Source organism: Hoplias malabaricus, chromosome 4 (assembly GCF_029633855.1).
Source record: "Hoplias malabaricus isolate fHopMal1 chromosome 4, fHopMal1.hap1, whole genome shotgun sequence".
Taxonomy (NCBI): Eukaryota; Metazoa; Chordata; class Actinopteri; order Characiformes; family Erythrinidae; genus Hoplias; species Hoplias malabaricus.
The window spans coordinates 13,641,183-13,653,468 of NC_089803.1; the positions used below are offsets into that span (position 1 = coordinate 13,641,183).

Below are 12,286 nucleotides of genomic sequence, written 5' to 3' on the forward strand. Positions count from 1 at the left end.
GAAAGAGAGATGGGAGTGTGTGTGTGAGAGAGAGAGAGAGAGAGAGAGAGAGAGGTTTAGAATGAGAAATACACAAGTCTTATAGAAATGTACAGCTGTACAGTAGAAGGGTCGTGTGCTCTCAGGTGGGCTTGTCTATGTTTTTCTGAGCAGAGTATGGACAGTTTTGTCCTGGTCTTTGAAGCTTGAAGCCTAGATCTTCCACGGTTCCCCTTCACTACTCTCACAGAGGTTTCAGAGAGTGCAGATTGGGAGCTGGTCTGGTGACTGTTTACAGTCTTCCCCTGCTCCCCCTGCCTTACCTGACTCAGCAGGACCGGTTAGACAGGACAAGAGTCGTCATTTGATAACAGTCCTGGAGCAGTGTCAGATATAGTGCTAACCATACCTCTGTGTAAACAGCCCTGTTCAGAACGACCACTTTCACCCCCTGTTCCTTTAAATGATAATGAGCCGCTCGCTGTTCACCCCGACCCCGAGCGCACAGCAGTGAGGCGGGAGGAGCAGAAGCTCTGGTTTTGAGCCGTTTTCACTCTGTTCTCTCTCTTCTCTGTTCTCGTTGTCTCAGTTTTTACTCAGTGCTCTTATTTCTCTGCGCTCATTGTGTCTGTTTTGCTGCATTTAACCTCGTCGTTGTGCTCTCACATAAACACGAGTCCAGCGTCCGTTTAGCCTTTCTGAGGATGAAACTGGGGATGAGTTGGAGTGAGTGGTGTTTGAGATCCAGAACCAATCCTCCAACATCAATAGCTGACCTTATATCGTGGTTGGATGCCATTAATTCCTTGCAGCAATGTTTCATTGTCTCTGAGTTCAGAGGAAACGCTGGGTGAGGTCAGAGCCTGCCAGAAGAATGTATATGTGGGCGGGGGTTGCACAGGTGGATTTGAACTCACACTACCTGTGCAGGTAACCTGAAGCTGATTGATGCCCTGCAGGAGCTTCAGCTCTGATCACAGGCACATCTGTCTCTCTCTCTCTCTCTCTCTCTCTCACACACACACACATTAACCAACACACACCCTGACACACCCAGCCCGGTGTTACACTCTTACAACCCCAACACCTAAATACAAGACTCAGACTCCCACCTCAGAGACTCAAGATTCAGCTCAGACTCCCACCTCAGAGACTCAAGACTCAACTCAGACTCCCACCTCAGAGACTCAAGACTCAACTCAGACTCCCACCTCAGAGACTCAAGACTCAACTCAGACTCCCACCTCAGAGACTCAAGACTCAACTCAGATTCCTACCTCAGAGACTCAAGACTCAACTCAGACTCCCACCTCAGAGACTCAAGACTCAACTCAGACTCCCACCTCAGAGACTCAAGACTCAACTCAGACTCCCACCTCAGAGACTCAAGACTCAACTCAGACTCCCACCTCAGAGACTCAAGACTCAACTCAGACTCCTACCTCAGAGACTCAAGACTCAACTCAGACTCCCACCTCAGAGACTCAAGACTCAACTCAGACTCCCACCTCAGAGACTCAAGACTGTACTCAGACTCCCACCTCAGAGACTCAAGACTCAACTCAGACTCCCACCTCAGAGACTCAAGACTCAACTCAGACTCCCACCTCAGAGACTCAAGACTGTACTCAGACTCCCACCTCAGAGATTCAAGACTGTACTCAGACTCCCACCTCAGAGGCTCAAGACTCAACTCAGACTCCCACCTCAGAGACTCAAGACTGTACTCAGACTCCCACCTCAGAGACTCAAGACTCAACTCAGACTCCCACCTCAGAGACTCAAGACTCAACTCAGACTCCCACCTCAGAGACTCAAGACTCAACTCAGACTCCCACCTCAGAGACTCAAGACTGTACTCAGACTCCCACCTCAGAGACTCAAGACTGAACTCAGACTCCCACCTCAGAGACTCAAGACTCTACTCAGACTGCCACCTCAGAGACTCAAGATTGTACTCAGACTCCCACCTCAGAGACTCAAGATTGTACTCAGACTCCCACCTCAGAGACTCAAGACTCAACTCAGACTCCCACCTCAGAGACTCAAGACTGTACTCAGACTCCCACCTCAGAGACTCAAGACTGAACTCAGACTCCCACATCAGAGACTCAAGACTCTACTCAGACTCCCACCTCAGAGACTCAAGATTGTACTCAGACTCCCACCTCAGAGACTCAAGACTCAACTCAGACTCCCACCTCAGAGACTCAAGACTGTACTCAGACTCCCACCTCAGAGACTCAAGACTCAACTCAGATTCCTACCTCAGAGACTCAAGACTCAGCTCAGACTCCCACCTCAGAGACTCAAGACTCAACCCAAACTCCCACCTCAGAGAGTCAAGACTCAGCTCAGACTCCCACCTCAGAGACTCAACTCTGTCTCCCACCTCAGAGACTCGAGACTTGACTCAGGCTCCCACCTCAGAGACTCAAGACTCGACTCAGGCTCACACCTCAGAGAGTCAAGACTCAGCTCAGGCTCACACCTCAGAGACTCAAGACCCAGCTCAGGCTCACACCTCAGAGACTCGAGACTTGGCTCAGACTCCCACCTCAGAGACTCGAGACTTGGCTCAGACTCCCACCTCAGAGACTCAACTCTGTCTCCCACCTCAGAGACTCAAGACTCGACTCAGACTCCGACCTCAGAGACTCGAGACTCAACTCTGTCTCCCACCTCAGAGACTCGAGACTCAACTCTGTCTCCCACCTCAGAGACTCAAGACTCGACTCTGTCTCCCACCTCAGAAACTCAAGACTCGACTCAGACTCCCACCTCAGAGACTTGACATAGACTCAAATTTCAGTAACAGTCAAAGACCTGGATACAAAATGTATCTAACATAGAGTACCATCAGTGAATGGACTGTGCATTTTTGCTCTACTAAATACGGAAGTGGACAGTGGGTACCTGGCATTACGATCTTGTTGCAGGCCACACATCTGGAGGAGAACTCACTGCAGTAACAATCATTACACAGCAGCACCTCGTCCTGACATGTGAAGGGTTCCTCAGCGAGAGAACGTTTGCAGCCAGAGCAGCGGAAACACTCCTCATGGAAGTGTCGGTCATCATAGTACAGCTCCTATAGGGAGAAGGACAGAGACATAAATGTACAGCTCCTACAGAGACACATAGAGACACACACTATCAGACTTCAGTATTTGAAGAATGAGGAAATAGTATTGTCTTTCTGAAGACGTTTCTGAGTTTCCGAAAAGAGTCAAAATATGTGGTTCTTCTTGTGTATTACAGTTTCAGTACGCATTTCTAGATGCTGTGAAATGCTCCCTGTCATGGGGAGCAGCACCGGGCTGCTTATGTACCACAGATCCACCCACGGACTGAAAGTAACTCTGAAGCTAGAGACATCCCAGGTGAAGGAAACTCCAACCTGGAGGAAGAGGGCATGCTTGCCTTTATGTGAGGGGTTACCTCGCGCCCTGCAGAACATGCAGAAGTGAGTTTGCTCAGTTGGGAGAGCATTGACCTGCGATGGAACCTGGACCCAGTTCACATCCCACCTTTGCTAATTTAATGGTTGTGTATTTGGAATCTTTAGGGTGCACTGCACTCCCTCACTTAAGGGCAAGGCCTCCCTGTTCCTCCAGGATCGTCTCTAATTTCCTCTAGAGTCCCTCAGGGGTCCAGGGGCCTGGTTCTGTGTTAGTGCATGCAGACCACTCTGGTTATTGTCGGTTTCTCATGCAGTGCCGTCTGGGGGCTCAAAGGTCATGCCTTAGGGGACATAGTGAGACACAGTCAATCACTCAGGACATGTTTGGTTTAAGAGCATGGACATTTGTGTCCTGTGAATTCAGACACGTCCCTGTCTCTCTGTGTGGACAGAGTCCTCTTCGAAAAGCGGGTTTGTTGTGAAAGTGGTGGTACCTCGAGGGGCTCTCTGCTTCACACTCCACACAGAAACGAATGAAGGACTAGGAGTAGTGAGACAGAGTGAGACAAAACAGCCCCTGTTACAGGGCTCCGCCACAAACAGAGAGCCCACAGTTAGAGACACAGCTCGAGTCCAGAAACTGTCACTCCCAAAGAGTAGAGGGAGGGGCGGGTGTACCCAGAGAGACAAATTAAGGCGGGAAGAGGGACAGGGACGTGGGGACACACTCAGACAGAACGGAAGAGAGCTGTAAACCAGGCCAAAGCAAACAGTATGTTTCATTTACTGTAAATGTGTCTCTGCAGCTCCATAACTCAGAGCTGTGTGTTTGTGTGGCGCCGGCGGCTGCTCCCCCACCCTCCTCAACACACACACACACACACTCATGCATGCACACCCAGTCAATGCTGTGTTTGGGGTCAGTGATCTACATTCTGTCTCCAGAGGTCACTCTCCCCACTAAGTGCCAAGCTCCACAAAACAGGCCCCTAGAGGAGGAGGAGGAGGAATATGTGGACGTACATGCACAATCACACACACACACACAGTCAGGGTCAGAAATCATCTGTCGTGAATGTGTAGGAGAACAGGAGTCTCTGACCTGGGAGTTGTGTCCGATCAGCTCCTTACAGCCCTGGCAGATGTTGGCGAAGTGTTGATCGTAACAGGGAACACAGTGAGGAACACCATCCACCTGAATATACTTCCTCCCATAGAGAGAGTCTTTACAGTTCTCACAGTGGAACTGCTCACTCATCTTCAACCTGAAGAACACAGAGAGAGAGAGAGAGAGAGAGAGAGAGAGAGAGTGAGTATTGGGATAGAGCACAGATCCATATCGGGGCACACACACTCTCTCACACACAGATATTTATTAACTCACACCAGACTGTTATTAGAGAAGCCAATTCACCTGACCTCCATGTTTCTGGACTGTGGGAGGAAACAGGAAGTCCCAGAGGAAACCCACACAGACACAGGGAGAACATGGACACTCCACACAGATTAAACACCAGGACACAGTGTCACTACAGCAGCAAGTTCACGGCGGGAGATTTCCTCACACATCTGTTTGGACGTCGCAGAGCGCGCGAAGAGGTGGAAAAACTCGAGATTAGGGAATATACAGATGCTTCTTGAAAAACTCTCTCCCAGGAGAGACATTTTTAATACGTTGTATTCGTTTATTTCCAGGCGCAGCACGTAAACTAGTCTCTGTTCCAAACTACGTCACGCACTACGTAGTGTAGATGAAGTTATCTGAGACTCCACTTCACCACACACTCTGTCATTTCCTAATGAAGGCGAAGAAAGACAATCAATGGAGGAGAAGATGTTTACGGCTCTTCACAGTTTAGAAAACCCTCGAGTGTCTGAGGCTCGAAAGCTCTTCAGTCCGAGAGCAACTCTCAGAATCAAACACACAACACATCACTGTCCACTTAGACACAGAGAGAGAGAGAGAGAGAGAGAAAGAGAGAGAGAGAGAGAGAGAGAGAGAAAGAGAGAGAGAGAGAGAGAGAGACTAGCCTCCTACAATCAGTGTCCAGAGAGAGTGTCAGAGAGACAGAGGGAGTGAGTGAGTGTCATAGAGTGATACAAAGGGAGTGGGAGAGCGAGAGAGTTAAAGAGAATATCTATGATTGTGGGCAACTGCAGTTCTCTCTGGTTTGTTTACATTCAGCAGCTCTGTGTCTTTTAAGATGGAACAGTGTGTTTAAGGGGAAAATTGACTGTTTGTATGCAGCTGAAGTGTAACTTGTCTGTAGGAACTGTTTGAATCATCACAGAAGCTCATTCATTCATTCATTCATTCATTATCTGTAAGCACTTATCCAGTTCAGGGTCGTGGTGGGTCCAGAGCCTACCTTGGGCGCAAGGCAGGAACACCGCCTGGAGGGGGCACCAGTCCTTCACAGGGCAACACACACACACACCTACAGACACTTTTGGGTCGCCAATCCACCTACCAACGTGTGTTTTTGGACTGTGGGAGGAAACCAGCGCACCCAGAGGAAACCCACGCAGACACAAGGAGAACACACCACACTCCTCACAGACAGTCATCCGGAGGAAACCCACGCAGACACAGAGAGAACACACCACACTCCTCACAGACAGTCATCCGGAGCGGGAATCAAACCCACAACCTCCAGGCCCCTGGAGCTGTGTGACTGCGACACTACCTGCTGCACCACCGTGCCGCCACAGAAGCTCATTTGTAACTAAAGTTGTTTAGTTTTGTAGCATTTTCAGTCTGCGTTTACTTTCATACAGGTAACACTCTCCCAAATTTGGAGACATTGCCACCTCAAGTGATTTGAAACAGCAGAAACAAGTCAATATTACCCACTTAAAGAGCAGGAACGGAGCAACAACTTCATCTCGGTTTGTGTTTTTGTGAACAGAGAGAGAGAAAGCCTAGCATTCAGGACCGAGACACTTTTTTTTTTGTTTTGCTTTACTCATTTACAGACACTGGGGCTCCGTAAACACATTAGACCTGTGTCTAGCCACATGTTCTAATTAGCAGAGATGTTCTCTCTCTCTCTCTCTCTCTCTCTGCTGTTCCTGAAGAGGGTCTCCAAGGCGGAACACCCACTAGCATATTAGACCTAGTACAGGTTTTTTCCGGAAGCCCACCCTGACATGGCACCCAGCTTTGGTGCCAGAGCCAGGAGCATGAGAGAGCACCCTGAATGGGTGTTGGGGCAGATTCAGGGAGATCCAGGCAGGACCTGAGACAGAGATCAATCCCAGGACCCAGAGACCCTGGCGCTATAGAGCAGTGACTCCACCCTCGGTACCACTGTGTCTCGTACAGATGAAGTGTAAAACATAAAGATCATGAATTTTGAGAAACTTTTATTTAGCCTGAGGACATCGCCCCACCGCACCAGTGTTTACACTCAGCTCCTGTCTGTCATTTTAACAGACCACTCCCCCACACACATTACTCCGCCCTCTTCATCTAAAACTCATGTGCAGGGTTCTCTGTGTTGTGTGTGTGTGTGTGTGTGTGTGTGTGCGCGGTGGGAGTTCTCTGTGAGTATCAGATGATCTGATGGAGAAAAAACAACAGTGAGACAGAAAAAGCCATTCACACGAACTTTAGATGAGAGAGTCACACTGTTCTCACTGCTGACCTCTCTCTCGCTCGCTCTCTCTCTCTCGCTCTCTCTCTCTCTCTCTTTCTCAGGGGCTCAGGGACATGGATCTTGTGACTGTTTTGAAGACACTGGTAAAGACCCATTTCCCCTCTGTTCCTCAGCGCTCAGGACCCCCACAGAGCAGGTGTGATGTGGTGGTGGATCATTCTCAGCGCTGCAGTGACACTGACGTGGTGGTGGTGTGTTAGTGTGTGTTGTGCTGGTGTAGAGTGGATCAGACACAGCAGTGCTGCTGGAGTTTAAACCCCTCAGAGTCTGGACTGAGAACAGTCCACTGACCAACAACACCCAGCCGACAGCGTCCTGTGTCACTGATGAAGGACTAGAGGACGACCAGCACACACTGTGCAGCGACAGATGAGCTACTGTCTCTGACTCTACATCTACAAGGTGGACCAACGAGGGAGGAGTGTCTCACAGAGTGGACAGAGAGTGGACACAGGGTTTAAAAACTCCAGCAGCACTGCTGTGTCTGATCCACTCTACACCAGCACAACACACACTAACACACCACCACCACGTCAGTGTCACTGCAGCACTGAGAATGATCCACCACCACATCACACCTGCTCTGTGGGGGTCCTGAGCGCTGAAAAACAGGGGGAGGTGGGGGCTAACAAAGTATGCAGAGCAACAACAGTCTATGGGCAGTCAGTGTGGAAAGTGGAGGAAGCTTTAATGTTTTGGCTTAACGGTGCTAAATATAGGACAAATATATCTCACATATAATGTGCTCCTGCGTGGAAAGGCCAGGACGGTCCACTGACGCAGATGTCCAGGCTTTGGACAGAGGGTCAGGACACTCTCGCTGTCTCACTCATGCGAACACAAACAGTGGACGCTGTGTTTTTATCTATTGTCCAGAAAGAATGTCCCAGCCGTCCAAGCCACAGCTCATATCTCCTCCTCCTCTCATAAACACGAGCCTCATATGGACCCAAGGCTCAGAGTCTGAGCTCTCCACACTGCTCCACGCCAGAAGCAGCCTCTTCCTGGAGGACCACTGTAACAATGGCCTTCCTTCCTTCCTCTGTCCCCTTCACGTCCTACAGCTGGTGATAAAAATGCTCCTCAGAACTGGACATGGTACTGGGGCCACTTTATTAGAAACACCCCCTTCTACTGACACTCACTGGCCACTTTATTAGAAACACCCCCCTTTTACTGATGCTCACTGGCCACTTTATTAGAAACACCCCCCTTCTACTGACGCTCACTGGCCACTTTATTAGAAACACCCCCCTTCTACTGACGCTCACTGGCCACTTTATTAGAAACACCCCCCTTCTACTGACGCTCACTGGCCACTTTATTAGAAACACCCCCCTTCTACTGACGCTCACCGGCCACTTTATTAGAAACACCCCCCTTCTACTGACGCTCACTGGCCACTTTATTCGCTGAGAGAAAACGTCCTCAGTTGTGCTGGGGTGGACTCCTGGGCTCGGACAGCTGAGACATGTCTGGGGATGGATGGGTGATGTCCAATTGTAGGGGACACCACTGAGACCACTGCCCAATTCAGGATCCAGAGCAAAGAGATGAAAGCTGAAGGTCTCTCTCTCTCTCCCGAGAGTGTCCTACTATCATTGAGTGTCCCTCGGTTGACAATAATTTACACAGTGTCTCTTCTGGAGACAGACAGATCTCTCAGGGCTTTCAGCTTCTGGACACTCTCACGAATGATGACCCGGACACTCTCTGGCTGCGTGTGTTTTTTTTTCTGAGCTCTTGGCATTTGTTCTGTGTCCCTCTGGCTGGCAGTGTGGAGACAGATCTGAGTGCCATCGTCCTTTTGGGTAAAGGACACTAGCCTTATATCTGTATAAATAAAGCTCTGTGAGTGGGGTACCGGTGTTATTATAATCCTAACACTCATAATCCTACTGTCCTCACAATAGCCCTGTTTAGTCTACCGCTGTCCACTCTCTGACATCTGACCACAGGAAAGAGAAGACACAGACCCAGCCTAGGAGCAGCCATAAATGTTATTTATATCCCACGACTTACACAAGGACCTCTGCTTGTCCTGAGATCTGATGTCCCCCCGTTATCCCGAATGATGTCGATCAGTCAAGTAGGCACTTTTACACTGGACACACATCTCTGTCCAATGAAAAACCTGCATCTCTGTGTTTGTGGATGTTTAATTTACTGTGTCCTTTGAACACAGCAGCTGTCATTCACACTGTGTGAAGATTTCATGACCAAGGAACCAATAGAAACGCTCCAAAATTACTCTAAATAAAATCTGTTTACACTGACTTCTATTGAAAGCGAATAAGGTTTTTCCTTCTTCTGTAAAGTTACTGCTTTGGAGATGTTATGAGATGTTCTTACTTTACTTCGTTCTAACACTGCATTCCATCAGAACTTGGATGTAGGGATTTAGGAGTTACATTTAGGAAATTAGGATTTCCTACACGGAAAGTCACGGGAGCCTTGTGGCGACTCGATTTGCACGACCTGCTCGATTTGGACGGCGCATGCACAGACCCTCACGCATGTAGCTTATAGCAGCAGAGACAGTTTTTCAAAGAATGAAGAGCTTTATCTTCATGTGTGAGTAACTTTCAATACACATAAGTGTTAGCCTTTCCTCACTGTCCTTTACAGTTTTAAACCTCGTTTTAGGAATTCTCTTTTGTTTAAATGAAACATGACCATCACCGATGAGAGGGACACACATGACGTTCAAACCAAAGGGTCATATCTCTTTACAATTATACTCAAAGAAGAAATGAGAAAAATATCTGAGCTGTCAGCAGAGTGTATGATGTCCTGCACATATGCGCCCTCCAAATCGGGCAGCGGCGCAAATCTGATAGCGACAGAGCCTCACCAACCCTGAGATCGGAATCCAAGATGGCTGCCTACACCTCAGCAGTGTGTAGAGCAGTGTGTGTTATTCAGTTAGGGTTAGGGTTATAGTTACAGTTATCTATTTGTGGCTCATTGAATCAGTGATAAACACAGTGAATGTGGACGTGTTTCCATGTTGTTTAGAAGTGTAAAACAACAAGCAATGCACTGAAATCAACGGATATCGCTAACAATGCTAACGAGAAACAAGCTGACAATGAAAACAAGAAGAGGGTTTTCCGAACGTTTCACTGGAACACACTCAGCTTGGGTGTCCTTCCCAGCTCCAACTAGTGAGGTAAAAAAAGGAGAATACATTAACTCGATCCTTTTTTTAAAACCCTCCTGAACTGTGGAGTGAGCTTCTGATCCTGAACTAATCAGGATCATTATTTTGAGTCATTTTCTGACCTCAGCCTTTGTCTATCAACCTGTGTCCACTAATGACTAGAGCATGGCCAACACAACTGTACAGCAACAAGAGTCTCTGACTCTACATCTACAAGGTGGACCCACGATGGAGGAGTGTCTCACAGAGTGGACAGAGAGTGGACATAGGATTTAAAAACTCCAGCAGCACTGCTGTGTCTGATCCACTCTACACCAGCACAACACTCACAGGAAGAACAGGGGGAAAGTAGGGGAAACACAGTATGCAGAGCAACAGATGGGCTACAGCCTGTAATAGTAAACATTTCTATACACTGTAGCTGAGAATGAGCAAGTGTTTCACCGATCATTCCAAACTTGCCTGTTTGTTTGCTGGCATCCTGTTTCAAAGCCACAAAACTATGCCATTCCAGGAGCTCCCACAGGAATGTGTGGGCACGAGCTAATCAACTTAACCTCCACAACACTGTAACACAGCACTGCGTCTCTGCCTGGTGCCGTCAGGGCCTTGCTCTATTCATGTCCAACAACAGCATGTTCCTGACTGGGTCCCATTATCGTTTATAGGGTCTCCAGGGATGACACAGGGCAAATAAAACTAAAAATGACCTCACCGACTAGTCACACAACACAGGGCTGCATTGCTTAAAGGCGTACTCCACCTCTTTGTCACGAGGAGTCTCAGTATACAGCCAGTATACCACACACTTATAACAGTATATACTATGTACTTACCTTAAATGAGTGACTACAGCAGGCGAGCACACCAAATTATTAACAGGACGTGATGAATTGTTGCTATGACAACTGTAGATGCAACACTAATTTTTCAGAAACTGAAACTTAAATACCTCTCTCCACACTGTGTAGTGCACAGTACAATTTAGTGCACTGACTGAGTGTAGTAGTTTTATAATCTGTGAGGTGCACTATGGAGGGAGTGGGGCACTAATTGGGACAAAAGCACCCAAAGTTTTCCATTGGGACAATAGTGTCTGTCATTACCGTACTCAGAAATCAAGTGGGTCTGAGCGTGCACTGTGGATATTTCAGTACACTCAAATTCAGTGTTTGTAACTATACTACGCACTGGTTAGAGTTAGTATTAAGTGTACACCTGGGATGCAGGTTGTCTAATTGCAGCCACATAAACACGAGTGAGGTCAGGTTGTTGGTGTTGAATGATTAGTTTTGTACTGGATGGACCTGCATCACTCCAGACCCAGATAGCATGCAGCACCACTGAAAAAATGTAGATGCTGGCAAACTGGACGTGATCCAAACAGTGGCCCAAATAGTGACCTCTGTCAGAGTCTGCTCAAGTGTCGTCAATGCCTGTGACCAGTGGGCCATGGGAAGGTGGACAAAGGCCAGATCTGGGTTAGAATCTTTTCGCTGCCTCACGAGAACGAAGAGAAATGAAAGCTTAGAGCCACGTTAGCTTTCCTGCTAGATGAAAACAGCACAGATTAGCGTAGCACCAGCCAAAACAATACTGATATTCCCAACTACCAGCCTGACCATGATGGGTGACCAGCTAAACCAGCATCAGACCAGTATTAACCAGTGTAGACAGACTGACTGCAGTTGTTTTACTCATAGCATCATGCTAACAGCTTTGTTAGCATCCTCATGTGATATGCCGAGTCAGGACTATTGAATATAAGCAAATGTACATATTTCAAAGGAATTACTTACATCAAAACAGAGTAATTATTGCTAGCTTCCTATCATCTTAGAAATAAGCTCCTGCTAAAATGTTGCCTTGCACCTGGAAATTCCTGTTAGCATCTTTTGAAGGTTAAGCTAAATACCTGAACGATCTGATCTCTTCAGAAGTCTTATATACTAATGATTTTGTCAACTATTCACACTAAACAGACACATATTTCAGAGCCATGCTTCACCCCAGCGCGCTAATGTGCAAGACCCTGGTTAGCGTCATCGCCGACAGACCTCCATTCTTTAAGCATTAGCCATT

At 47.9% G+C, this 12,286-nt stretch overlaps 1 protein-coding gene across 2 annotated transcripts in view; it reads right to left on the reverse strand.

Annotated features, from left to right (window-relative positions):
* fhl3b (four and a half LIM domains 3b) overlaps positions 1 to 12,286 on the reverse strand; it is a 29,082-nt gene that overhangs the window by 5,350 nt on the left and 11,446 nt on the right. For both annotated transcript variants that reach the window (XM_066669366.1, XM_066669365.1), the window contains 2 exons: positions 4,485 to 4,647; positions 2,896 to 3,070 (listed from right to left, as the gene is read on the reverse strand). In XM_066669366.1, the coding sequence (XP_066525463.1) occupies positions 2,896 to 3,070; positions 4,485 to 4,640 (331 nt within the window). In that variant the 5' untranslated portion in view covers positions 4,641 to 4,647. The remainder of the gene's footprint in view (positions 1 to 2,895; positions 3,071 to 4,484; positions 4,648 to 12,286) is intronic.